The sequence below is a fragment of the Monodon monoceros genome, unplaced genomic scaffold (assembly GCF_005190385.1).
Source record: "Monodon monoceros isolate NGI ecotype Baffin Bay Population unplaced genomic scaffold, NGI_Narwhal_1 Super_Scaffold_19, whole genome shotgun sequence".
In the NCBI taxonomy this organism is placed as follows: domain Eukaryota; kingdom Metazoa; phylum Chordata; class Mammalia; order Artiodactyla; family Monodontidae; genus Monodon; species Monodon monoceros.
The window spans coordinates 49,545,776-49,573,119 of NW_021703775.1; the positions used below are offsets into that span (position 1 = coordinate 49,545,776).

At 48.9% G+C, this 27,344-nt stretch overlaps 1 protein-coding gene across 1 annotated transcript in view; it reads left to right on the plus strand.

Moving 5' to 3' along the window:
* Positions 1 to 27,086, plus strand: part of KCNK12 (potassium two pore domain channel subfamily K member 12) — a 51,681-nt gene extending 24,595 nt beyond the window's left edge. Inside the window, exon 2 of the mRNA XM_029231550.1 lies at positions 26,046 to 27,086. Within this exon, the coding sequence (XP_029087383.1) occupies positions 26,046 to 26,947 (902 nt within the window). The 3' untranslated portion in view covers positions 26,948 to 27,086. The remainder of the gene's footprint in view (positions 1 to 26,045) is intronic.
* Positions 27,087 to 27,344: the final 258 nt, after the last annotated feature.

The window sequence follows — 27,344 nt, forward strand, 5'->3', positions numbered from 1 at the left end:
GGCCCTGGCGGATCTTTCTTTCGTAGTTCCATGGACACCCCTGCTCAAGTAAATTAAAGTTCCCACCTCAAATAATTCCTTTAAAGGGCACGCATTCACATGTCGGCACATAGACTGACCCATGTATTTATCCACCAGGAGTAGAAAGTGTTTCCATAGCCAGCACTGAAAACCCATAAGCTTCTCCCTGCCTTTTCTTGCCTGTCCCTGCGGCGTCCTGGCTTCCTGAAGGCTCGGGCTCTCCACAGCAGCAGCAGTCTGGGCGCCTCCCCCTGGCTTTGGTACTCTCACCTCACGCCATCCCTGAGGACCTCAAGGGTCCCAGTGCAGCAGCGATTTCTCTGATAAAACAAGAACCTATGCAATGTGGCCAAGGTCCAGCTGAAACCTCCCGTAGGCTCCTGGCTGGCCGCAGGAGCCCAAAACAGCCCAGGGTTGCTGGGACCCACTCCCAGGAGACCATCCCCTCAGAGCTCCCAGGAGGACAGGTGGCAGAAGCGCTTTACAGTTTATGAAGGTATGAATCTAGACTAAATTTTTTAAACAAAACAAAACCCCACTTTCTATTCTGGTTTTTGAGCACCTACTAAGTACCTGGTATTGTGCTGAATCTAAGTGAGATTAGCATCTTCGGAGGGGCCAGTGGTGCAACGGATAGAACCTTCTGATCTGTAGTCAAATGGGTTAAGTGAGATTAGCATCAGGACTTGTTTGCAAAAGCACCAGTCCTCGGTCTGGGCACGTTCTGGAGAGGCTGTGAGAGCAGTCATCCTCCTCACAATCCGTGTGTGCCAGGTAGACTAGACTCTGGCCTGGGACCCCGAGCCCCATGTAGGGGTTAGGAGAGCCAGGCATCAAAGAGAGCTTGAAGGGAGGAGGAAGCTGGGAAGCGTGGGGCCTGAGAGTGTGGGCCCTGCTAGAGGAACCCAGCCGGTCGACAGAGGCAGCTGTCTCCTTGGATGCCCCCATCTCCCCGGGGAGGTTATTGCTCTGGGTAGAAACAGTCCCCTGCAGTTAGCAGGATAAATATAAACACAGCCTCCTTCCCGATCTGGGCTTAGAAACTGAGCTTTGCATCTGAGCTCCCTGCAGCCTCGGCTGCTGCAGAAACAGAACGAGCAAGGGTGCAGCAATGCAGGGCTTCTGCAGCCCAGCAAACAGAGGCTTGGGGTGCGGAAACAAAGTATCACAGGCTGGGTGTCTTAACCAGCAGAAATTACTTTTCTCACAATTCTGGAGGCCAGAGGTCCAAGATCAAGGTCATCAGAAGGGTTGGTTTCTTTTGAGACCTCTCTCCTTGGCATGTAGATGGCTGCCTTTTCACTGTGTCCTCACATGGTCTTCCCTTGGTGTGTGTCTGGGTCCTAATCTCTTATAAGGACATCAGGCATATTGGATTAGGGCCTACTTATATGACCTCATTTTACCTTAATTACCTCTCTGAAGACCCTATCTACAAATACAGTCACATCCCGAGATACTAGAGGCTTCAATATATGAATTTTGGGGAGACAAGAGGTCATCGAGGCCATTCCCCTGCCTTCAAACTGAAACATGTCAGGACTCCCCTGGGTGACAGAGAGTCGGTCTGCATTTTAAAGACCACCTTAGAGGGTCCATGTATTTGGTGGGACCACTATGACTTGGAGATTTCTGTTGCTTATTATACACGACTAAAAGCCAGCTTACTTCCACAAAGGATATGAACAAATTGAGGTGATAACAAAAATAAGCTGAACTGTACGTTCTAAGAGGGCAGGACTGTATCCTAGCACGGTGCTTGCCCCTAGCAGGCGCTCAACAGATCCTGTGGACAGGAGGAAGAGGACGAGGGAGGGAGGAAGGGAGCTGAAAATAATTAAGAATTGATGAGAGATGTGCCACGTGCTAGACACCATCCTACAGCAACTGCTCACTGCACTGGCTCTGAGCTTCTACTGAGCCGGCAGATGGGTGCTCAGCGTTCACTAAAAGGGAGCTAGTGAACGAGTGCCCCTAGGAGACCAGCACTTTGGATCCTGAATTCAAGGAGAAACACATCTCACAAGTCTTAAACAAGGGGCCTGGGCAATGATATTTTTTTCTTTGGTTTTGCAAAAGATACAGACGTGGCCCTCAGATGGATGTTTCTACCACTCCTTCCTAAAGACATGAGGTAAAACATTAAATCAGAGTGAAGGCATTTCTGTGGGGAGCAGGTAATATGGTCCACGGTTGCTATTTTCTGATGACCTGACCTAATGCAGAGATGGCATTTGGAGTTCCCACAAGAGGGGACTTACTGCTTAGGGTCTGTGGGCTCGTTCAAGCCCCTTATGGGGTGAGCCTGTGCCCTCCCACTTCCCAGGCCAGACACTAAGCCCCTTGGTACAGCAGACACACCTCATGGCTGGCACACGGTAGGCACTTCATGATGCTACAGAAGTGAGTGAACAGGTGAGTGCACATGTGAGGGAATGCTATGGTCTAAATATTTGTGTCCCCCCAAAATTCATATGTTGAAACCTAACCCCCACAGTGTTGTTATTAGGAGGTGGGGACTTTGGTAAGTGAGTAGGTCACGAGGGCAGGGCTCTTATGACTCGGATTAGTGCCTTTATAAAAGAAACCCAAGTTGGTACATATATACAATGGAATATTACTCAGCCATAAAAAGGAACGAAATTGGGTCATTTTTAGAGACGTGGATGGACCTAGAGACTGTCATACAGAGTGAAGTAAGTCAGAAAGAGAAAAACAAATATTGTATATTAACGCATATATGTGGAACCTAGAAAAATGGTACAGATGAACCAGTTTGCAGGGCAGAAATAGAGACACAGATGTAGAGAACAAACATATGGACACCAAGGGGGAAAGTGGCGGTGGGTGGAGGTGGTGGTGGGATGAATTGGGAGATTGGGATTGACATATATACACCAATATGTATAAAATAGATAACTAATAAGAACCTGCTGTATAAAAAATAAATAAAATACAATTCAAATAAAAAAATTTAAAAAAAGAGAAACCTGAGAGAGCTCCCTTACCCCTTCCTCCAGGATTCAGCCTCCAGAACTGTCAGATATAAATTTCTGTGTTTATACGCTATCTAGTCTGTGGAATTGTGTTATAGCAGCCCAAATGGACTAAGACAGGAAGTGAATGCCTTCAAAGCAAGATCTGACACTTGACATGCAGTTATGAAACGTTAGGTATTTTCTCCAAGACAGAGGTCTGCCCAGCTAGGCATTCTCCCTTCTCTGACCTCTGCAAGGTGTGTAACCTGAGTGAGGAGCATGTTTACTGAGTGTCCACTCTGTGCCGAGCACAGGAGCCGCCCCATGTAACCCTTGCAGCCATCCTGGGAGGTAATACTGTCTCCATATGATAGATGAGGACATGAAGCCTTGGCCAGTAGCTCTGAGTGAGTGCTGGGGGCTGAATGCAACCCAAATCTCTGACTCCAGGGCCAGGGATTTTAACCACTGTACTCTGATACTCCAGCAATTGACTCAACCTTCCTGTGTTAGTCTGTTCAGGCTGCCATGACAAATATGCCACAGACTAAGTGGTTTAAACATTATTTCTTTCTCACAGTTCTGGAAGCTGGAAAGTCCAAGATAAAGGTGCTAGCAGATCTGGTGTCTGGTAAGGGCCCGCTTCCTGGTTTCCAGATGGCCACCTTCTCGCTGTGTCCTCACATAGTGGAAAGAGAGAAAGGGAGCTCTCTGGGCCGCTTTTACGAGGGCACTAATCCCATGCATGAGGGCTCCACCCTCATCTAATCACCTCTCACTAGTACCTCCTAGTACCATCACATTGGAGGTTAGAATTTTGAGCTCTGAATTTTGGGGGGACACATTCAGTCCATAATACTCCCTGAGGTAAAGTAAGTGAAGTGCCTGTCTTGGCTCTGGCCTTCCCAGGTGGGGGTGTCCCAGCTTTCCCCATAAGCTGCTTCAAAGGCAGTCCCCCACACCCATTCATTTCTTCCCCTTTCGGCACCTCTGCAGCCCCCTGCAGTCTGGCATCCATGAGGCTGTGCTCCCTCCCCTTACGTCTACAGCCAGCTTCCTCCCCAAATCCCAGGGGAACAGTTAGGGTCCCAACTTACTAGACCCTTCTAGAAGTTTCTGATCCCCCCCCCCTCGTTCCTGCTTCCTCCTCTAGCGTCAGTGACTTCATTCTCTCCTGTGTCTGTGCCCTCCCTTTGGTGTCCCTTCCTCAGTCCCCTTCCAGCTAACGCCCTGCTCTGGGCAACCCCACCTCTTCGATGCCGCAGCCTCTGAATTAGACTCCCTGACCCACCCCTTCAGGTGTCCTCAGCACAGCAACCAGAGAGACTGGCCTTTTTTTTTTTTTTATTACTGTCATGTAAAATTTTTAGTAGATACACATTGATTGAGTGTATATTAACACTGTATACAAAATACAAACTGATATGCCCTCAAACATTTCCCTTGTTATCACTGAAATATTACAGGCTTGGGCTTCCCTGGTGGCGCAGTGGTTGAGAGTCCGCCTGCCGATGCAGGGGACACGGGTTTGTGCCCCGGTCCGGGAAGATCCCACATGCCGCGGAGCGGCTGGGCCCGTGAGCCATGGCCGCTGAGCCTGCGCGTCCTGAGCCTGTGCTCCACAACGGGAGAGGCCACAACGGTGAGAGGCTCACGTACCGCAAAAAAAAAAAAAAAAGATTATAGGCTTGAGAGATGAGGTTGAGAGAGAAGAGAGGGGCTCAGACTCGAGGAAGTCAGATGCCACTTATGTCACATTATCTCCCATGGATTCAATATTTTCATCTATAAAATGGGACAATGATGACATTCTTTTTCCTGGGATATGGTGATGATCAAATGAGATAAGACGTAAAAGTTTGCTGTATTCATTGTCCAGAGATATTAAAAACTGTTGATGGTTATTCTTATCATCTTAATACCTTCTAAACTGGCAGGAGATTCTGCTCATAGAGGAAAAAAACAGTTATATTCAGCATCTCAGCTGTCCTTTGAAATCCACTTGAATATTTATTATATTTCTCCCTCTTTTTATAAAACCACTTGTTTATCTGTTTGTCCCTCATGTTAAAATCAAAAGAGAGTGTTAGGTTTTCTTTTTTTTTAATTATTATTATTATTTTTTTCTTATTAGTCATCCATTTTATACACATCAGTGTACACATATCAATCCCAATCTCCCAATTCATCCCACCACCACCACCACCCCCCGCCACTTCCCCCCTTGGTGTTCATACTTTTTTTCTCTACTTCTGTGTCTCAATTTCTGCTCTGCAAACCGGTTCATCTGTACCATTTTCTAGGTTCCACATGTATGCGTTAATATACAATATTTGTTTTTCTCTTTCTGACTTCACTCTATATGGCAGTCTCTAGACGCATCCACATCTCTACAAATGACCCAATTTCGTTCCTTTTTATGGCTGAGTAATATTCCATTGTATATATGCACCACATCTTTACCCATTCGTCGGCTGATGGGCATTTAGGTTGCGTCCATGACCTGGCTATTGTAAATAGTGCTGCAGTGAACATTGGGGTGCATGTGTCTTTTTGAATTACAGTTTCCTCTGGGTATATGCCCAGTAGTGGGATTGCTGGCTCATATGGTAATTCTACTTTTAGTTCTTTAAGGAACCTCCATACTGTTCTCCATAGTGGCTGTAGCAATTTACATTCCTGCCAACAGTGCAAGAGGGTTCCCTTTTCTCCACACCCTCTCCAGCACTGGTTGTTTGTAGATTTTCTGATGATGCCCATTCTAACTGGTGTGAGGTGATACCTCATTGCAGTTTTGATTTGCATTTCTCTAATGATTAGTGATGTTGAGAAGCTTTTCATGTGCTTCTTAGCCATCTGTATGACTTCTGTGGAGAAATGTCTATTTAGGTCTTCTGCCCATTTTTGGATTGGGTTGTTTGTTTTTTTAATATTGAGCTGCATGAGCTGTTTATATATTTTGGAGATTAATCCTTTGTCTGATGATTCATTTGCAAATGTTTTCTCTCATTCTGAGGGTTGTCTTTTCATCTTGTTCATGGTTTCCTTTGCTGTGCAAAAGCTTTTAAGTTTCATTAGGTCCATTTGTTTATTTTTGTTTTTATTTCCATTACTCTAGGAGGTGGATCAAAAAAGATCTTGCTGTGATTTATGTCAAAGAGTGTTCTTCCTATGTTTTCCTCTAAGAGTTTTGTAGTGTCTGGTCTTACATTTGAGTTTAGGTCTCTAATACATTTTGAGTTTATTTTTGTGTACGGTGTTAGGGACTGTTCTAATTTCATTCTTTTACATGTAGCTGTCCAGTTTTCCCAGCACCACTTATTGAAGAGACTGTCTTTTCTCCATTGTATATCCTTGCCTCCTTTGTCATAGATTAGTTGACCATAGGTGTGTGGGTTTATCTCTGGGTTTTCTATCCTGTTCCATTGATCTATATTTCTGTTTTTGTGCCAGTACCATATTGTCTTGATTACTGTACCTTTGTAGTATAGTCTGAAGTCAGGGAGTCTGATTCCTCCAGCTCCGTTTTTTTCCCCTCAAGACTGCTTTGGCTATTCAGGGTCTTTTTTGTCTCCATACAAATTTTAAGATTTTTTGTTCTAGTTCTGTAAAAAAATGCCGTTGGTAATTTGATAGGGATTGTATTGAATCTGTAGATTGCTTTGGGTAGTATAGTCATTTTCACAGTATTGATTCTTCCAATCCAAGAACATGGTATGGCTCTCCATCTGTTGGTATCATCTTTAATTTCTTTCATCAGTGTCTTATAGTTTTCTGCATACAGGTCTTTTGTCTCCCTAGGTAGGTTTATTCCTAGGTATTTTATTCTTTTTGTTGCAGTGGTAAATGGAATGTTTCCTTAATTTCTCTTTCAGATTTTTCATCACTAGTGTATACGAATGCAAAAGATTTCTGTGAATTAATTTTGTATCCTGCAACTTTACCAAATTCATTGATTAGGTCTAGTAGTTTTCTGGTGGCATCTTTAAGATTCTCTATGTATAGTATCATGTCATCTGCAAACAGTGACAGTTTTACTCCTTCTTTTCCAATTTGTATTCCTTTTATTTCTTTTTCTTCTCTGATTGCCATGGCTAGGACTTCCAACACTATGTTGAATAATAGTGGCCAGAGCGGACACCCTTGTCTTGTTCCTGATCTTAGAGGAAATGATTTCAGTTTTTCACCATTGAGAATGATGTTTGCTGTGGGTTTGTCATATATGGCCTTTATTAGGTTCAGGTAGTTTCCCTCTATGCCCACTTTCTGGAGAGTGTTTATCATAAATGGGTGTTGAATTTTGTCAAAAGCTTTTTCTGCATCTATTGAGATGATCATATGGTTTTTATTCTTCAATTTGTTAATATGGTGTATCACATTGGTTGATTTGTATATATTGAAGAATCCTTGCATCTGGGATAAATCCCACTTGATCATGGGGTATGATCCTTTTAATGTGCTGTTGGATTCTGTTTGCTAGTATTTTGTTGAGGATTTTTGCATCTATATTCATCAGTAATATTGGTCTGTAATTTTCTTTTTTTGTAGTATCTTTGTCTGGTTTTGGTATTAGGGTGATGGTGGCCTCATAGAATGAGTTTGGGAGTGTTCCTTCCTCTGCAATTTTTTGGAAGAGTTTGAGAAGGATGGGTGTTAGCTCTTCTCTAAATGTTTGATAGAATTCACCTGTGAAGCCATCTGGTCCTGGACTTTTGTTTGTTGGAAGATTTTTAATCACAGTTTCAATTTCTTTACTTGCGATTGATGAGTTCATACTTTCTACTTCTTCCTGGTTCAGTCTTGGAAGGTTATACCTTTCTAAGAATTTGTCCATTTCTTCCAGGTTGTCCATTTTATTGGCATAGAGTTGCTTGTCATAGTCTCTTAGGATGCTTTGTATTTCTGTGGCGTCTGTTGTAACTTCTCCTTTTTCATTTCTAATTTTATTGATTTGAGTCCTAGCCCTCTTTTTCTTGTTGAGTCTGGCTAATGGTTTATCAATTTTGTTTATCCTCTCAAAGAACCTGCTTTTAGTTTTATTGATCTTTGCTATTGTTTTCTTTGTTTCTGGTTCATTTCTTTCTGCTCTGATCTTCACGATTTCTTTCCTTCTGCTAATTTTGGGTTTTGTTTGTTCTTCTTTCTCTAGTTCCTTTAGGTGTAACATTAGATTGTTTATGTGAGATTTTTCTTGTTTCTTGAGGTAGGCTTGTATGGCTATAAACTTGCCTCTGAGATCTGCTTTTGCTGCATCCCATAGGTTTTGGATCATCATGTTTTCATTGTCTTGTCTCTAGGTATTTTTTGATTTCCTCTTTGATTTCTTCAGTGATCTCTTGGTTATTTAGTAACGTATTGTTTAGCCTCCATGTGTTTGTATTTTTTACGTTTTTTTCCCTGTAATTGATTTCTAATCTCATAGCATTGTGGTCAGAAAAGATGCTTGATATGATTTCAATTTTCTTAAATTTACTGAGGCTTGATTTGTGACCCAAGATGTGATCTATCCTGGAGAATGTCCCATGCGCACTTGAGAAGAAACTGTAATCTGCTGTTTTTGGATGGAATGTCCTATAAATGTCAATTAAATCTATCTGGTCTATTGTTTCATTTAAAGCTTGTGTTTCCTTATTAATTTTCTGTTTGGATGATCTGTCCATTGGTGTAAGTGAGGTGTTAAAGTCCCCCACTATTATTGTGTTATTGTCGATTTCCTCTTTTAGAGCTGTTAGCAGTTGCCTTATGTATTGAGGTGCTCCTATGTTGGGTCCATATATATTTATAATTGTTATATCTTCTTCTTGAATTGATCCCTTGATCATTATGTAGTGTCCTTCCTTGTCTCTTGTAACATTCTTTATTTTAAAGTCTAGTTTATCTGATATGAGTATTGCTACTCCAGCTTTCTTTTGATTTCCGTTTGCATGGAATATCTTTTTCCATCCCCTCACTTTCGGTCTGTATGTGTCCCTAGGTCTGAGGCCTCTTGTAGACAGCATATATATGGGTCTTGTTTTTGTATCCATTCAGCAAGCCTGTGTCTTTTGGTTGGAGCATTTAATCCATTCACGTTTAAGGTAATTATCTATATGGGTGTTCCTATTACAATTTCCTTAATTGTTATGGGTTTGTTTTTGTAGGTCCTTTTCTTCTCTTGTGTTTCCCACTTAGAGAAGTTCCTTTAGCATTTGTTGTAGAGCTGGTTTGGTGGTGCTGAATTCTCTTCGCTTTTGCTTGTCTGTAAAGCTTTTGATTTCTCCATAGAATCTGAATGAGATTCTTGCCAGGTAGAGTTATCTTGGTTGTAGCTTCTTCCCTTTCATCACTTTAAGTATATCATGCCACCCCCTTCTGGCTTGTAGAGTTTCTGCTGAGAAATCAGCTGTTAACCTTATGGGAGTTCCCTTGTATGTTATTTGTTGTTTTTCTTGCTACTTTCAATAATTTTTCTTTGTCTTTAATTTTTGCCAACTTGATTACTATGTGTCTTGGCGTGTTTCTCCTTGGGTTTATCCTGTATGGGACTCTCTGCCTTCCTGGACTTGGGTGGCTATTTCCTTGCCCATGTTAGGGAAGTTTTTGACTATAATCTCTTCAAATATTTTCTTGGGTCCTTTCTCTCTCTCTTCCCCTTCTGGGACCCCTCTAATGCGAATGTTGTTGCGTTTAATGTTGTCCCAGAGGTCTCTTAGGCTGTCTTCATTTCTTTTCATTCTTTTTTCTTTATTCTGTTCTGCAGCAGTGAATTCCACCATTCTGTCTTCCAGGTCACTTATCCGTTCTTCTGCCTCAGTTATTCTGCTATTGATTCCTTCTAGTGTATTTGTCATTTCAGTTATTGTATTGTTCATCTCTGTTTGTTCTTTAATTCTTCTAGATCTTTGTTAAACATTTCTTGCATCTTCTTGATCTTTGCCTCCATTCTTTTTCCGAGGTCCTGGATCATGTTCACTATCGTTATTCTGAATTCTTTTTCTGGAAAATTGCCTATCTCCATTTCATTTAGTTGTTTTTCTGGGGTTTTATCTTGTTCCTTCATCTGGTACATAGCCCTCTGCCTTTTCATCTTGTCTATCTTTCTGTGAATGTGGTTTTTGTTCCACAGGCTGCAGGACTGTAGTTCTTCTTGCTTCTGCTGTCTGCCCTCTCGTGGTGAGGCTATCTAAGAGGCCTGTGGAAGTTTCCTCGGTTTTATTCATATTCTGGGGCATTTGTGTAACTTAAACTTTGCCCTGAGAGTGTCCATAAGAGATCTGCTGACCAACTCTTTGTCCAGTGTTTCCTTTATATTTCCCTGTTCTCTTCTCCCACACCTCCATCTCCCTGCCTCAGGGCCTTTGCTCTGGCTGTTGATTGGCCTGGAATACCCTTCCCCTAGATGTCACCTCCTTCTAGTCCTTCATCAGATGTTACTTCCTCAACAAGGCCTGCCCTGACCCACCCACTTAATACTGCAACTTGCCCCCTCCCTTCCCCAGGCTCTCCCCACCCCCTCAGCCAACTCTTTTTACTTCTTCTTCTTCTTTAAAAATTTTTATTTGTTTATTTATTTTTGACTGCATTGGGTCTTTTTTGTTGTGTGCGGGCTTTCTCTAGTTGCGGTGAGCAGGGGCTACTCTTTGTTGCTGTGCACAGGCTTCTCATTGCAGTGGCTTCTCTTGTTGCGAAGCATGGGCTCTAGGCGCCTGGGCTTCAGAAGTTGTGGCTCGTGGGTTCTAGAGTGCAAGCTCAGTAGTTGTGGCACAAGGGCTTAGCTGCTCCACGGCATGTGGGATCTTCCTGGACCAGGGCTCAAACCCGTGTCCCCTGCATTGGCAGGCGGATTCTTAACCACTGCGCCACCAGGGAAGCCTCCTCCTCCTCCTCCTCCCCCCCTCCCCCTCCTTCCTCTTCCTTCTCCTTCTTCCTCTTCCTCTTCTTATTCTCCTTCTCCTTCCTCTTCCTCTCTTTCTTCCCCTTCTTTCCTTCTTCTTCTTCCATAACACTTGCCACTTTCCAATATGCCATGTAGTTTACTTGCACATTATGTTTGTAGTTTATTATCCATCTCCCATGCTGAAATGTAAGCCTCGTGAGAGAACTTTGTCTTGATCACTCATGACTCCCAAGGGCCTGGTAGATAGTGGGCCCTCAGTAACTATTTGTTGAGTGAATGAAAGCCTCCTTCACAGGCTCCTCTTCTGCTCTTTAAATGCTGGGGTTCCCCAGGGGCCCCCATTCTCATACTGTACATGCTTCCTGGGATGTCTTATCCACATGACCCTTGAACCCAAGTTCCAGCCCAGACCTCCAAGACTCTCTCCCACTGCCTCCAGCTGCTTGGGCAAGGCATCTTGACTATTCAGCCAGCGGCACCTCCTCTAGGAAGCCCACCCAGACCTCTTCTCTGTTTCCTGGCATTCCATGATATCTCCCATATATATAGCCAAATAAACTGGAAGACTTGGAGGGAATTTCTTTAAAAAGAAATAGTGAATAGCATCTTATGGAACGCTAAGTGCAGAACTGTCTTCAGAAAGACAAAAGCAGCCTCTGAGAGCCAGGAGCTGGCCCAGCACTCACAGCTAGGCAACAGGAAGTGTGGGGGTGGGGTTCTGACCTTGAACATAAGCAATTTCCCAGGACATCTACATCACATGAGGCTACCTTGGGACCAGGGTGGAGTGAGAGTAAAAACCAAACCACTCACTGGTAATCATGTCTGAACGGAGACCAAATAATAACATCATCCAAGCCACAAAAATGACCAAACACCCCCATGTGGTTAACATGAGCGACTGCTGCTTCTTTACCAATCCCAGCTTTGGCCTTGCCCCATCATTCCCCCTCCTAGGTAAGAGTTATTAAAACACCCAATCCTAGAATTACCCCTGCTCCCTGCTTTGGTAGCATCCAATCCAGAGCAAAGCCCTGCTTTCTTGAGCCCTCCCCCAAGTCACCTAACTCAAGCCCAAATCCTGAATGAGTCCTTTCTGATACCTGCTGACGGCAATGCCCCCCATGGTGGACAGTCTCCCTTGTTAAAGTGAGTCAGTAGACTCAATTTTGTTCACCTGCAGGTGTGTACCTGGTGGCCTCTGGCAGCAGGGTATGGACAGCATTGTACATCTGAGTATTCACCCCCCCCCTCCCATGCCTGGCACACAGCAGTTCTCAAAAACATGTTAGATAAATTAACTAAAACTAAGATGGAAACCACATTTCTGGTACGGAACGTGCTGGTGGTCACTAGACAAACCGCTGGTTCTGCCAGGAAGTTAGCAGCTGTTCCTTGAACTCCTGCATTATAAAGTGTGACAGGAAACCTAAGACACGAGTCATGTCCTCATTGGCAAGGCACACAGAAACACACAAGGTTAAATAATCCTGTGGGACCACAGTCAGTAGTACAGGGGCCACTGTGAGCAGCACATAATTAAACGCCTGATGAACTCTAAGTGCTGTCAGGTGACAAATGCAATTCAGGTAGGTGAACAGAAAAGGAAAGAAGTTGTCGCAGACTTTGAGAGATGGGGAATGGCGGGTGCAAAGGCACGGAGGAGGGAATATTCATGGTGTGCTCGCAGGGCACTAGGTTCATTCAGGCTGGGATTCTGCCCGTCCTGCTCACCTCATATCCCCACAGTGCCTGACACAGAGCAGGCTTTCAGTAACTACCCGGTGGATGAATATGTGTGTGTATGGATCAGTGAGGGGACTCGTGGCCCTGAAGAAGGTTCAAAGAGAGGAGATGATGCTAGAAAAGTTGGGGCCTTGAATCCCAGTCTAAGAAATTCTGGATCTTCCTGTCACTTGGGAGCTCATTGTGGAGGGAGCAGGAGAGAGATCTGGGCAGAGCCGTGCTTCAGTGCAATCGATCTGGGACAATGTGCAGAATGGACCAGCAGGAGAAAATGTTTTCAGAAAACCAGGCATCTGGGTCCCAAGTCATCAGGGCCTCTGTGCAAATGTGGGGAGGGGATTAAAGGCAAAGTCATCACAATGAGGTGGAAGGAATGTGGGATTTGGAGTCGGCAGACCTGAGTTGGAATTTCTGGGACCTTGGACAAGGTCCTTAACACCTCTGAGCCCTAGCCTCCATCTCCTGTTGCTTGGGATCTGGTACGGACTCATGCCATAGGCCCAGGGCAGGCATTTTGGCCACAGCAAGTCCTCCTGCAGGGTACAGTTGTTTGCATGTTTCAAAACAAAATCACAGGGTCTTCCCTGGTGGTGCAGTGGTTGAGAATCCACCTGCCAATGCAGGGGACACGGCTTCAAGCCCTAGTCTGGGAAGATCCCACATGCTGTGGAGCAACTAAGCCCGTGCACCACAACTACTGAGCCTGTGCTCTAGAGCCCGCGAGCCACAACTACTGAGCCTGTGTGCCACAACTACTGAAGCCCACGTGCCTAGAGCCTGTGCTCCGCAACAAGAGAAGCCACTGCAATGAGAAGCCCGCACACCGCAAAAAAGCGTAGCCCCCGCTGGCCACAACTAGAGAAAGCCCGCGCGCAGCAACAAAGACCCAACGCCGCCATAAATAAATTAATTAATTAATTTAGAAAAACAACAAAACCCAGAAAATCACAGCCACGATCTCTGAACCACAGGCTGAGTCAGGCCTTAAGACGTGGAATGGAAAGAGCCGTGAATGTGGGGCTTGGGACCTGAATGCTGGTGGTGTTCTCTCACTGGTCATTTTACTTCTCTGAGCCTCGGTTTCCATTCCTCAATAGTGACCAGAAGCCACACACTGCCGCAGCCTCCGGGAGCAGCTCTGGGGATCCCTCTGTGAACACACCAGCAGAGTGCGGCGCATAGCCTAAGGCTCTAGCCGTCCAGCCCCTCCGCCCCTCCCTCCCTGTAAGCCAGTGACCAACCTCCCTTCCCCACAGGGGGGCTGGGAGCAGACCGTGTGGTAGGAAGAGCCGCCGCCCCCTTTGCAGAAGGAGGCGCCCTCAGCCCTTAGCCTCAGTCCAGGGGCACAAGTCTAGGCCGTCCTGACCCAGCCAGGCCCTAACGGAGCCCTTCGTGCTGGCTTACCAGCCTCTCGGGCTAGGGACCCCGTCAGCAGGCCACGCCCAGGGTTCCCCGGGACCCCCCACAGCACTCCCCTGGCTGCAGCTTAAAGCGCGGTTTGTTTCCATCGTGCCTTCTCGGCTTGCTTGCCCCTCTGAGCAGCCAGCCAGACCGCCTCTGTGAGAAGAGATATGGCGAGGCGGCCGGGCGCCAAGGCCGAGTCAGCGGGAGGGACTCGGAGCCCTGAGGAGCGGCCCCGAGGCACGAGCCTCCAGGGCACTGGCCCCTTTCGTCGCGTCTCCCCTCAGCCTGGGCGCAGAGGCCCTCCTTCAAATGTGGTTCACAGCTGCGTGGGCAGCGATGCGCCCGTGCTTCGCCAGGTGGATAAAAACTGAATTAACTGAGAGGAATTGGAACTGAGCACGTGAGAGCAGGGGCCTTTGCTTGACGGGAACCACCGCAGATTCCCTCTTCAAAATCTGCTCCTCTCTGATCTAGGATTTGAGATGAAATGTGATTCAGTTGACATCGTATTGACACTTCCGGGTTGGTGGACCTGCTTTCTCCCCACAGCAGGTGTGTCTGCCCTTCTGAGAGGTGGCCTGTGCCTCACCACAGCCCTGTGTGCGTGTGGGACCCTAAGGTGGAGGGAGCAAAGGCCAGGGCTGGGCGGGCTTCAGGGCTTTCCTCATCTCACTGCCCCAGTGCGGGCTCTCGATGGCCAGACTTTTGTCCCATCAGGGACCGTCCCTGCAACCCCTGGCCTTGGAGCCAGTCTTCTCCCCAAATTCTGGGCTGAGGTTAAGGCTCTGCTCCTTTCGTGGTGGGCAGGAGGGGCGGTGAGCTCATCCCTGGAAAGGATTAGTCATCAGAGAGACAGGGACAGATCTGGGGGGCAGGACGGAGGACGGGCTCTATGTAAATGAGTCATCTTCCCTCCAGCTCCGAGGGCCCGAGCTTGACAGCTGCTCCAGCTCGGGCCCCGGGAGAGATTGGTAAGCGGGAGCTTCCTGGAGGCAGGAGTAGTTAGCTGGCTTTTAATAACTCATTTTGCTGAATGATTTCTGGTGAGGAGAGAAAACCTTAATCCCACAGATGAAGCACACGGCGGGGCAGGTTCAATCAGCCCCACTGGCGAGGAAAACAGTGCCGAGGTTCGAAGATGATTCTTGGGGTCACTTGCCCATCACTCCTAAATTACCAAAACTTTCCTAATGTTAAAAATCCCCGACCTGCAGCCTGCGGGGTTCGGCCTTCTTTTCCTAGCCCCTCTGCCCTCTCAGCCATCCCCACACACACCCTGCTCTCAGCAAACAAAGATCATCCCAAAGGCCCCCAGAGAACAAGCAAAATTGAACAGGAGAATGGAAGGGTCCGCTTCCTCCACGTGACGTGTGTTTTCCTGTTGCCTCTTTGTCCTGAGTCAGGGAGCATCCAGCACGAGCCCAGCCCCCACCTGGCTGTGGTGGGAAGGAACCCAGCGCTGCGCCCTCAGGGAGCTGCCCATCTCGGTTACAATTTAGACAAACCCTCCAGCGGCAGCAAACGTCGCTGTCCACAGTCTCAGCTTTCCCACCACAGGCCCCCTCTCCGGCGTCCCCCTCCCCCATTGCCACCCTTGATTTCAGGATTGGAAAAGGTGGGGCCTCCCCTCCCCACCCCCTCGGTGCAGGGACCAGAGCCTGAAGCCAATCCCAGAGGGGACGCTGCCACTCACCGGGGACCGCCGAGGATACAGAGGCCCGGCGAGACGCAGGGACAGCAAGTTAGCGGTAGAGTCGTCTTAGGTGTGTGTACAGGGGGGTTGTCCTTTCCGCCGAAACTCCTAGTCCGTGGTTCGCCCGTTCCTTGCTCCACCTTCGGCTCTTCAGCTGCACTGTGAGGGCTGGGGCCTCGCTGGGGCGTTTCCCAGCTACACTTGCTGCTTGAGCGCACCAGGGAGCCACCTCCTCGTTTACTCCTCACAGCAACCTTACGAAGTAGGCGGTCATCAGGCCACTTTTAGGGGGAGAAATAACGTGTCCCCATTGGCCCATCAGCAAGTGGAGGCGCCAGAGCCTGACGCCACAGCCTCTGCTCTCAACTCTCCAAGAAAGCTGATGCTGGCCCTTCCCAAGCCTGCAGGAGGGGAGACTCCCTGAGTTTATCTTCTGCAGCTTGATGTTTCCAGGGTTTGTAAGTCTCTGCAAGGCCAGACATGTTGCTGGATGCCAGGCCCAGATGATGGAGAAGCTTCTTGCGGTGTCAGGTGACACTCTCACAGCCACAGTGCTCCTGCAAGTTCAGCCTGAGTACAACGTGGATAGGAGGGTCTCCCAGCCTTGTCCTTCTCCTGCCACAGGTTCGTCCACTCCATCGGCAAGAGTTACTAAACGTCTGTGGGCTAGACGCCAAGCTGCACGTGGGAATCAGCCAGGCTGAACCCAGCCCCTTACCCTGGCCCTGTGCACGGCGCTCTCCCAGCAGGGCACACCTTTCTCAAGCCCAGGCCTCTACTTCCTCCCTCTCGAAATCCCATCCACCCTACAAGACTGAACACAGATACCTCTTCCTCCATAAGACTCTCCCAGCCACTGCACCAGGAGAGCATCAGCCCTGCTTCTGACCTAAGCTGGTCTGGGGACTAATTTAAATTTCCCAGGCGATTCCATTATGGAGCCAGAGTTAAGAACTGCTGCTCCAACCAAAAGCAACCTATGTCTCTTTCCTCCGAACTCTTGTGCATTTAACTTTCTCCCTTATCACGTCGCAAGCTCCCTCCTCTAGTTTCACACCTGGGCTCTGCCACTTGCTTGCTCTGTGATCTGGGCAAGTTATTTAACCTAAGTGTCTTTATTAAGTGTGACTCAGTTTACTAATCTCACAAATGGGAATGATAATCGTTCCCATTGTAGTTCATCAAATCTAAGACACCATCAATTATAAATGTACCGATAACGTGTACCATTGAGAATTTAGGATGCTGCCAGATAAACTATGTCAAGTCATTGACCGTAAGATGCATCCTGATTTCAGGGCTGTTAAAATTTCAGGGAAAAGGCCATGACTTAGAATGAATGCTACCCAGTGCCTCACAGAGCTGTGAGGACGGAATACGCATCGATACACATGAAGCTTTGGCACAGTGCCCGGAAATAGTGAGGGCTCAACACGTTTCAGCTATTATTATCCCCTCCGCGTTTCCATTCGTCACTAAAGTTCTTCCAGTCTTCCTTTCATTCCCAGCCCTCCCAAAAGGTTTGGCCAGGCTACTCAGTTGTCCTCCTCAGGGGAGGGACTTGGAGAAGGATGACACGGGCAGCCTTGAGGTTCCAGGCCTGGGGCTCCAGTCCCAGGGAAGTGTCTCCTCTCAAGCGTCCAGCCCTCCTCCACGGAACGTGGCCAGGAGCTTCCCTCCTTCTCCCCAAGAGTCCGTGTCTCAGCTCCAACAACAGAGCAGCCTGATGGCAGCCCCACCCTCTGACCACAGCCCACTCCACATCTCCCACTGTTCCCTGTTTGGAGAGGGAGAGGCGCTGGAAGACCAGGCTGCTGGCCTGGCCTCGGGTGGGCAAGGCCCAGTTCTGTGTGACCTTTAGGCTCCTCGACTGTTAAAGTGAGCCTGTTATCCCTCCTCCAGCCAGTCAGGAAGGATGCCGGGAGAGGGGGATGTTAGGAGACGCTCCCCAAAGTAGTGTGCCCAGCAGACAAGTAGGGCCATGGGTAGGGCTGCCAGATTTAGCAGATAAAAATACAGGACTCCCAGTCAAATATGAATTCCAGAAAAACAACGAAGCATTTTTTAGTGTAAATATGGCCCGTGCAATGTTTGGGATGTACTTACATTAAAAAGTGATTTATCTGAAATTCGTATTTATTTGGGAGTCCTGTATTTTATTTGATGAGTCCTAATGGGTCCTTTCCCCTCCTCTGCCCACCAACCCCACACCTCAGCTTTCTCACTCTCCCTGACATTTAACTCTCACCCTTGAGATGTTCTTGAAACTTTTATTTTCAGTCAACAAATAACTATCAGTGCCTAATTTATACATGATTCCCTTGCTCACTGTGGAGAACAGAAAGAAGACTTTATTAAGGGCTTATTAATGTGCTAGGCACTATTCTAAGTGTTTTGCACATATTGACCCAGTTGAGTACAAAAATACAAATATTATCATCTCCACTTTACAGATAAGAAAAATGAGGCACAGAAAGGTCAAGTAATTTGCTCAAAGACACGCAGCTAGGGAGTAGTGGAGCTAAGATTCAAACCTGAGCAGCCCATATAACCTATAGTTCCAAACAGCCAATATAATTTGGTCCCTACTCCCAAGGGGTTCCCAGTCTCTCTTCAGGAGACAGGCCCCTGAAGGTAATTAATACTATAAGTCATCTGTGCTTGGTACTCAAAATAAGGTGCACTGACCAGCTGCCGGGGCCTCACGTGGGACCAGGTTAGAAATTTTGAATTGTGAGCCCCACCCCAGAAGCTAACAAGATCCCCAGCTGGGTCCCAGATAATCGAGTTTGAGAATCACTGCTCCAAACAAGTAGAGTGACAGTCTGTTCATTCACTCAGCTGACGTGGCCAAACACCTTCTACATGCCAGGCACTGAAAAGGCATTGCAGTGTTGCAGTGACTTTTTCAAATGTGGGAAATCCTCGAGAATATTTTTAAATGCCTCATCCTTAATTCTTCATGAGGATAGAGTATGGCATTTCCCAAATATTACTCTTTGAAATACTCGAGTCACCTGAGGTGACTAAATACATTCGATGGTCAAATTAGTTTGGGGAACACTGGATAGTGTTAGCATAGCCCTGGTGGTTTCATAAATCACATTAACACGGTGAGTGCTCTAAGAAGTCCCGCAGTAAATAAACGTGTTTCACTTTACTTAAAATTTCTTTTTCTTAATCATGGGCATTCTCTCCACCTCGCATTAAGTCTACTGTCTCATCTTGAGGAACACCCACTGGCAGGTTGTATTACAGTTCACAGAGAGGGCTCGCATCAGGAGGTCGACGTTCTACAGATGAAGAAATAGAGGCTCAGAGGAGTCAGAGTGACTTGCTTCGATCACTTGGCTCATAGAGGCTACAACAGCAGGCAAAGCTTTGAGTTCAAGTTTGATACCATTTCCTTGACCCTGGGATGTTTAACCAGGCCCTTAACCATCGGCACCAGCTGGAGTGTGTTTGGTCGCCTGTCACAGAAGGCTTAGGCAGGAAAAGAAATTTATGGGCTCATGTAACTGGAAGTCCAAGGGTAGGTCAGGCAGCCTGCAGTTTGGACAGCTCATTAGGGTTTTCAGGATACTCGGACAGCCTTCTGCAGTGTCAGCTTCGTCTAAGGCTCGCTCCTCATGGCCACAGGTGGCCGCCAACCACTCCTGGGGCCACCTCCTGCTCCCTCCACACCCAGGGCAGCTCTTAAAGGTGAGAAGCATTTAGGGACTTCCCTGGTGGTCCAGTGGTAAAGAATCTGCCTTCCAATGCAGGGGACATGGGTTCGATCCCTGGTCGGGGAACTAAGATCCCACACACCACAGGGCAACTAAGCCCGTGGGCCTGAACTAGAGAGACAGAGAGAAAAAACCCTGCATGCCACAACTAGAGAGAGAGAAGCCCACGCGCTGCAACGAAAGATCCCTCGTGCCTCAATCAACATCCCACGCGCTGCAACTAAGACCCAATGCAGCCAAAAATAAATAAAATGAATAAATAAAATAAATAAGTTTTTTTTTTTTTAAGTGAGATGCATTTTACCCAGAAACTATCAGAGAAACTCTCCTCTCATCTGATTGGCCTGAATGGGGTCACATGGCCATTCCTGAGCAAGTCTCTGTAGCCGTGAAAATGGCCTGCACTGATTGGCTTAGGCCTATCCATCCTTGAGCCAGTCGTGGTAAGGGACTGGATTTTCCTGATTGGCCTAGACTAATGGAGCCCACCCCTGGCAGTTGGGTCAGTTCTCCAAGGGGCCTGGCCGCTACACTTTAGGTTGTGGGGTGGGGTGATGGTTGTTAAGGAGACAGCTGCAATGTCCACAACAAGGGTGTTAGGTCACTTGAAATTTAAACCAACAAATCATCGTGGTGTATATTTTAAATATCTTACAGTTTTATATGTCAACTGTAACTCAATAAAGCTGAAAAAATTTTTTTAAAGAAATTTAAATCAAAATATTTGAAATTGGGCAGATTCCAACCAGTAGTGTCATCAGGGATACAGCATAATATTGTTTCCTAAAGGAAGGGCTTTAGCCCATTCACATTAGAATCATCAGGGGACATTTGTTAAAGTGTAGATTCCTGGGTCCCTCTAAATAAGCCTCTGTAGTGGGACCTGCCTTGGAATCTGCATTTTAATCATGCATCCCAGTTGCTTGGATCAACTCTGGTTTACACCTGCTGTCCTGGGGTAATTATTTGCTCTCAAAAGTATCCCAGATTGGATTATAAATTATATTTCCCCTCCACCAAGTTGATACTGCAGAGCCAGTGGGAAAAAGTCCCCAAGGTGATGAGCTCAGGCTTCCCATCTGGCGCAGTGGAAAGGGCTTCAGGGTCAGCTCAGCCACTCACAAACGGTAACTCAGCCGAGTATCTTCAGTTCCTTTGGCCCACGTCCTTGCCTGCATTGTTGGGGTTGATGATGCGTCCCTCTCAGGGTGGTTGGAGGGACTGGATGAGGGGACATGCGTCCAGTGTCCAGCACAGAGGCTGCCACCCAGGGCCCGATTCAGACCAGTGCTGGTCTCTCCATCTCACTTCCAGGCTCTCGGAGCTGAACTCCGGAGGCCCTGTCACCAGGGCCCCATTTGCGAAGGCGGCACCAGACAGGCTGTGGGAATGAGCTTCACAGCTTTTGTCAAAGCGGCATAATAAAGCCCCCAAGTGTCTGCTCTTTGCAAACTGGGATGGCAGATCAATTGTGGCATAAACAAAATTGAGGCTTGGTGCGAACCCGGGGACAGATTACGCCCGCCTCCGCAGGGTGTGAGTGGGGGAAAGGGGGATTTTCGGGGTGGCAGGGTTTGCCTTTTCTCTGGCTGAAGCTTCAAGGCCCCTCTCCAGAGCCAGCCTGGCTCCCCAGAGCTTAGGGGACCGTTCTTCCGCCCTGGGAAGCATCTGGCTAGGCAGCAGCACCGGGCACGGACCCTACTGTCCCCAGCAAGAGGTCCGGCCCAGGGGTCTCAGCAGCCCAGAGCTCTGAGCCTCTCAGCGTTGATGGGGCAGGAGGGTAGACTGTGCCCCCTCCGCCCTGCCTCTGGAGCTGAGCCGACATGGGTCTGTAGGAAAGCAAAGGGAAGTGAAGTGGGCACAGGAGCCAGACCTCAGGAATCTGGGCAGTGAGAGGGACACTTGTGTTGGGTGCCCTCTGTGCTGGACAGAGAACCTCCTGACCTGCCTCTCCCCTTCATTCTGGGCAGAGAGTGCCACAGCCAGCCAAGCACTTGGCATCATTTTGGGCCTGGAGTCACAGCCATGAGGACACCTCAGGACAGGTCTGGCCCAGCCCCTGCATGGGGGCAGCAGGGTAAAGCTGTGCCCTGGCCCAGGGCTGAGCCACTGGCAGCAGAGGGGTGGGGAGCTGTGCAAAACCTCTAAGAAGGCAGCCCGGATCCTCTGTGCGGGTGTCTGCCTGGTTTTCCACCACAGCCCTGAGCGCAGCCCGAGGCCTGCCAAACCAGGTCTTCAGTAAGTGTTTGCTGGAAAAAGGAATGAGCGGGTGGATGACAGTGCGCCAGGTGCATATCTGGTGGTGCTGTTGTGTAGAGGCCCTGGCAAAGGCCACAGCCCTGTGGGGAAGGAGAAGCGTGGGTGGAAAAATAAGTCTCATTCTGGGTTCTGTCATCCAGGGGAGAGGCAGATCCTCAGCAAGAAACCCAGACTCTAAAGGGGGTGCTGGGGCAGAAGCCAGGAGTCTAATCATGGAGGAGTTTGGAGGAATCTGAAGATGCTCCTCGAGAGTGGAGATGGCTTTTGACTCGGGGGTAGGTCAGGCAGGGGCAGTCCTGTCAGGAGCCCAGCGGGCAGATGAGTGCCCTGCCTGGGGGCAACCGGCTGGACTGTGGGCCAGAAGCAGCGGTCCCTTCTGTGCCTCAGTCCTCCTGCTGTCCCCAAGCCCTGGGTTGAGTCTGGTTTGAATTGCCCCGCTGTCTTAACTGTGCCACGGGAAGGGGGATGAGTCCACCTTGGTGAAGACATTAAGGGGGGAGCAGTGGCCCCCCTCCCCAGCAACAGTCAGTGGAGGGAGAGCCACAAGAGGAGGGTGGACTCTTGGGGACAGGAGTTGTGACTGAGGGTCAGCCACCCTGCCCACATGAAAGTGCTCTCCCAGCTGCCAGCCCTCTTGTTTTTCTAAGAGGCATGGAGGCCCTGCGGTGCCCTCAGAAGACAGTCTAGGGTGGCAGAGAGAAGGTGGATGTTAGACACCAGCCAACCTGGGTTTCAGGCTCAGCCCCACCATTTCTGGGCTGTGCGGCCATGGCAGCTACTTCGCCCCTTGACCCGAGGTCTCCTCATCTGTTAAACGGGGGTGTGCCTCCCTCACAGGTTGTAGAGAGGGAGCGAAACGAGACCTGCGGGGCTGGCACTGTGAGTGGTGGGCCTTTGGAACCAGTTTATTAAATGGGCTGGCACGGGAAATGGCTTTGTCTTCATCTATGGTTCTGAAGAATTCTCCTTTGGAGTCCTTAACAATGTCTTGGATAGATGTTAGAGTTTTCCAAATAATATTTTTTTAAGTATTACCAGTTTTAAAATTGAGACCCATTCTCAGATGTCCAACCCCATCTAAATCCCATCTTCAAATTCACTTCTAATCAAAGCTCAGCCTCTCCCTCCAGCTCTGGCCTGGCCCCCGGCTCAGGGACCTGCAGTGTGGGAGGGGTCATCTGTTTGTGTCCTCTTGGTCTTACATCACTGGTACCACTATCATCCTTTCTTAGCTGTTGCTGGGGGCATCACAGTGCCCACGGCTAGGACAGACATACCCTTCCGTGGGGCCCATATGGGTCTTTGGAGACTCCCCCCCAGTACAGGGACCACTGCCCTGCACCTTTCCCTGAGTGGGTGGTGCTTCCTGTGACTACATCACATGCTGTCCCCTGCCCTCCGCCCCTCAGGCACCCTTGATCCAGCAGGCAGCCCTCCCAGGCAGCGTCTCTTCAGATGTGGCTGCCGTCTGCAGGGTCTGCTTGACCCATGTCACTCTCCCCCATCCTTGGTGCAAGGTGCCCTGGGAGTACAGACTGCTCCCACTGATGCCCTCTTCCTGTCCCTGCCTGTGTGGGCTGCTCCGGTCAGCCTCTGACCCAGAGAACTATCCAGCACAGCGTCAGACTCCAGGAGACACCTCTGGCTCTCCCGAAACCCTCACCATGCTCCACTCCAGTGCTCCTGGGTAAGCTTTCAAGTGTCTGCAGCTCAGCCAACATCCACTGGGAAATGAGCTGCCAGGCTGCCCTTGCTGCAGCCTGACGTTCTCTTCACCATCACCACCACCACCATCTCTAGACCTGCGGGTGCCACAGCACCCCTCCTACTTCAGGACCGTCTCCCATTATCCCTGGATAATTTCTAACCTTTCTGTACAGCCTGGAATTGGGTAGTAGGGGTTCGTAGTCACCAGACCCATTTTGCTATTTTAATCGATATGACATAGATGTATCTAAAACTTCTCTTTAGAATGAGGGCTAACATATTACACATCACTCTTAGCTTTAAGACTTTAGCTGAAAATTCTCAAAAATAGGAAAATCCCATTCAGTATCCTCTTAGGCATAGTATTAATATTCCAGGCTCAGGATTTTTCATTTCTTTAGGAATTTAGCCAAGTGATCCCCCTACGAGAGGTGTTGTTTTCCCTTCATGAGTAGCAGCAGTGCTGTGTATGATGGTCTAAGCACCAAGCTAGAAGCCAGGACACATGTATGGCATCTGTCCCCCACAAGCTGTAGGTCATGTCCCCTCTGCCCCTTCTCCCTCACCTATGCAGCAAGGGGCAGACCAGAATTAAGTTCACAGTTCTAACAGTCTAGGCATCTTGAAGGTTTTATCATGACAGTACAAAAAAATCATAAAACATACAATTTGAAAGTTATTATACAACAAACACCCATGTAACCACCACCCAGATCAACAGAAGATTTCCAGCACCCCAGAGTCCCCCTGGGTCCCCTTCCAGTCACCACACCCTGCCATCCCCAGAGGAAACCCCAATTCTGACTTTTATCAAAATTACTTCCTCGATTTCCCTTATAATTTTGCCAGCCAAGTATGCATCCCTAAAAAGACACTGTAGCTTGGTTTTGCCTGGTTTTGAATTTTATGCAAATGGAATACTTCTTTTGTGTCCAGTTTCTTTTGTTTAACATTCTTTTTGTGAGATTCATTCATGTTGTTGCAAGTAGCAGTGGTTTGTGCTTTTTCCTTGCTGTATAGTATTTCCTTGTATGAACAGACCATGAATTAGGCTGTTGGACACTTGGGTCATCAACCTAGGACTTTTTGTAAATACACACACACAAACACTCCCACTCCACGTATAGTCATATCGATTCAGAGCTGATTTCTTCATGAATTCAAGAACTTGAGTTTGGCTTTAAAGTGCAGCAAAATGCCTCTATTGAGTCCCTGGTTACACTGCTAGTTTGGCTTTTTTCACACTCTTACGGCCAAATTCTGAATCTAAGGACATAATCCATCTTCCTCAACAGAGGTATCATGATAAGGTTTTCTCCTCACTTGAGTCATTAAGCATAAGATGAAGACAATGTCAGGCAATTGGGCATTTCCTCCAAGGAATCTAGAAAATGATTAGCATACAAGTTTAAGGGATCATTCTGAAAAAAACTTTCTCTGGCCTTTTTAGGGAAATGGTAAGCCACACCTTTCCCAGAGCTGGCGCCACCCCACTTAACAGTGCACAGGTAGACCTCCTGACGTCGGGCATGCATTAAACAGGGATGCCCCTGAACTTCTGCTACAGAGGTGTTGACAGGAGCTATTGTGCCACTCAGACAGACGATGCATTTTCTGCTCAGGCTCCAGGCAGCAGTGGATCTTCATGCTAAGGGATTACATCCCTTCCCATAACCAGAGGCAGGCAGCATGGGTCCCACAAGGACATCACAACCGGCAGCTGGCTGAGAGCTCAGGCTGGAGGAGCAGAGCTGCCACTCTGCACTGCCCTGGATGACAGGGGCCCGAGCATCCTGGCGGGAAGCCAAGCCTTCTACAGAGATCAGTTGATAAAGAAGCTCCCTTAAAGACTGTGCTTTGAACGAATGGGTAAATTAAGACTTAATTACAAGAGTCAGAGCACTGAGCAGCTGCCCTGGCACAGAGCAGACCTCTCAGGATAAAAGCCACTCCAGACACCCAGCAGCACAGGACCCAGCGGGGCCAAAACCTTTCCCTTGGCTACAAGGGTGAGCAAGGGTGATGGTGGTCCTTGGGTGAGAAGGAGCTGACGTCCAATGGCAGAGCCACGCTTACTCTCTGAAGGTTGTGGACTCATTCTCAAACAATCCATTTGTCAGTTTCATAAACCCCTTTTCAGAGGCCATCAAATATAGCTACCTGGACTGAACACACCCTACCCGGTCCCCAGCAATCCCATAAAATGAAGCCTTTATGGAAGTCTGTCCTAACAAGGCCCAGGTGTGCCACTGGTACATTCAAAAAACAATTTGAGGGATGGGAGACCAGGTGACACTTGTTCAGTTTGTGGGCATCACAGTAGTTTGCATCTGTGCAGTGGTTTCTGTTTTGTGTTTCCTGATGGGTCCCTCCTAGTGACCATCTTGCCTCACCCGTATTGATTTATAGATCCCCCACCCCAGACGAGGGGCCATGTCTCCTCCATCAGTTTAGGGGTTGCCCAGATTAGGAACCATATCTAGTGCCACCAAGGCAGAGAAATGTCTAAATACCACTTGAGCGATGCCACTCAGCATAGGAGCCGTGTCAGCACCTGCACGTGCCTGCCCCGCACAGGGTGGGGACCAGCCGCTCAGCCAGGACCTCGCTGATCCCCGCTCTGGTCTCCACAGGTTTCGGCATGACCACCCCCGCAACGGTGGGCGGGAAGGCCTTCCTCATCGCCTACGGGCTGTTCGGCTGTGCCGGCACCATCCTGTTCTTCAACCTCTTCCTGGAGCGCATCATCTCGCTGCTGGCCTTCATCATGCGCGCCTGCCGGGAGCGCCAGCTGCGCCGCAGCGGCCTGCTGCCCGCCACCTTCCGCCGCGGCTCGGCGCTCTCGGAAGCCGACTGCCTGGCGGGCTGGAAGCCCTCGGTGTACCACGTGCTGCTGATCCTGGGTCTGTTCGCCGTGCTGCTGTCTTGCTGCGCCTCGGCCATGTACACCAGTGTGGAGGGCTGGGACTACGTGGACTCGCTCTACTTCTGCTTCGTCACCTTCAGCACCATCGGCTTCGGGGACCTGGTGAGCAGCCAGCACGCCGCCTACCGGAACCAGGGGCTCTACCGCCTGGGCAACTTCCTCTTCATCCTGCTCGGCGTGTGCTGCATCTACTCGCTCTTCAACGTCATCTCCATCCTCATCAAGCAGGTGCTCAACTGGATGCTGCGCAAGCTGAGCTGCCGCTGCTGCACGCGCTGCTGCCCGGCGCCCGGTGCGCCCCTGGCCCGGCGCAACGCCATCACCCCGGGCTCCCGGCTGCGCCGCCGCCTGGCCGCGCTCGGCGCCGACCCCGCGGCCCGCGACAGCGACGCAGAGGGCCGCCGCCTGTCGGGCGAGCTCATCTCCATGCGCGACCTCACGGCCTCCAACAAGGTGTCGCTGGCGCTGCTGCAGAAGCAGCTGTCCGAGACGGCCAACGGCTACCCGCGCAGCGTGTGCGTCAACACGCGCCAGAACGGCTTCTCGGGCGGCGTGGGCGCGCTGGGCATCATGAACAACCGCCTGGCCGAGACCAGCGCCTCCAGGTAGACGCGTGCCTCGCCGCGCCACGGACCCTCAGCAGGCCGGGGTGCAGCCGAGCGGCGTTTGCTTTCCTTCTCTCAGACGCTGGCGCTTTCTTAACCTTTATCCAATAAAATGAAACCAAAAAAAAAAAAAAAATTTTTTTTTAAAGGAATACTATTTGGCCAGGCCTGATGTTATCAAGGGCAGGTTTTGGGGGAGCCTGTTTTCCTTATGGGCTCCCTCTTGGAGAACTGTGGTCCCCAGCAGATTCTCCTCCAGGGAGAGAAAAAGTGGCACCCCAGACCCTCGCCCGGTGCACACGGCAGTGAGAAGAGTGCCACCCCTGGGTTTTGCAGACTGGCACTAAACCCCGTCTCGATGCACGTAAGCAGCTGGCAACCCCAAAGCATATGGTGCAACT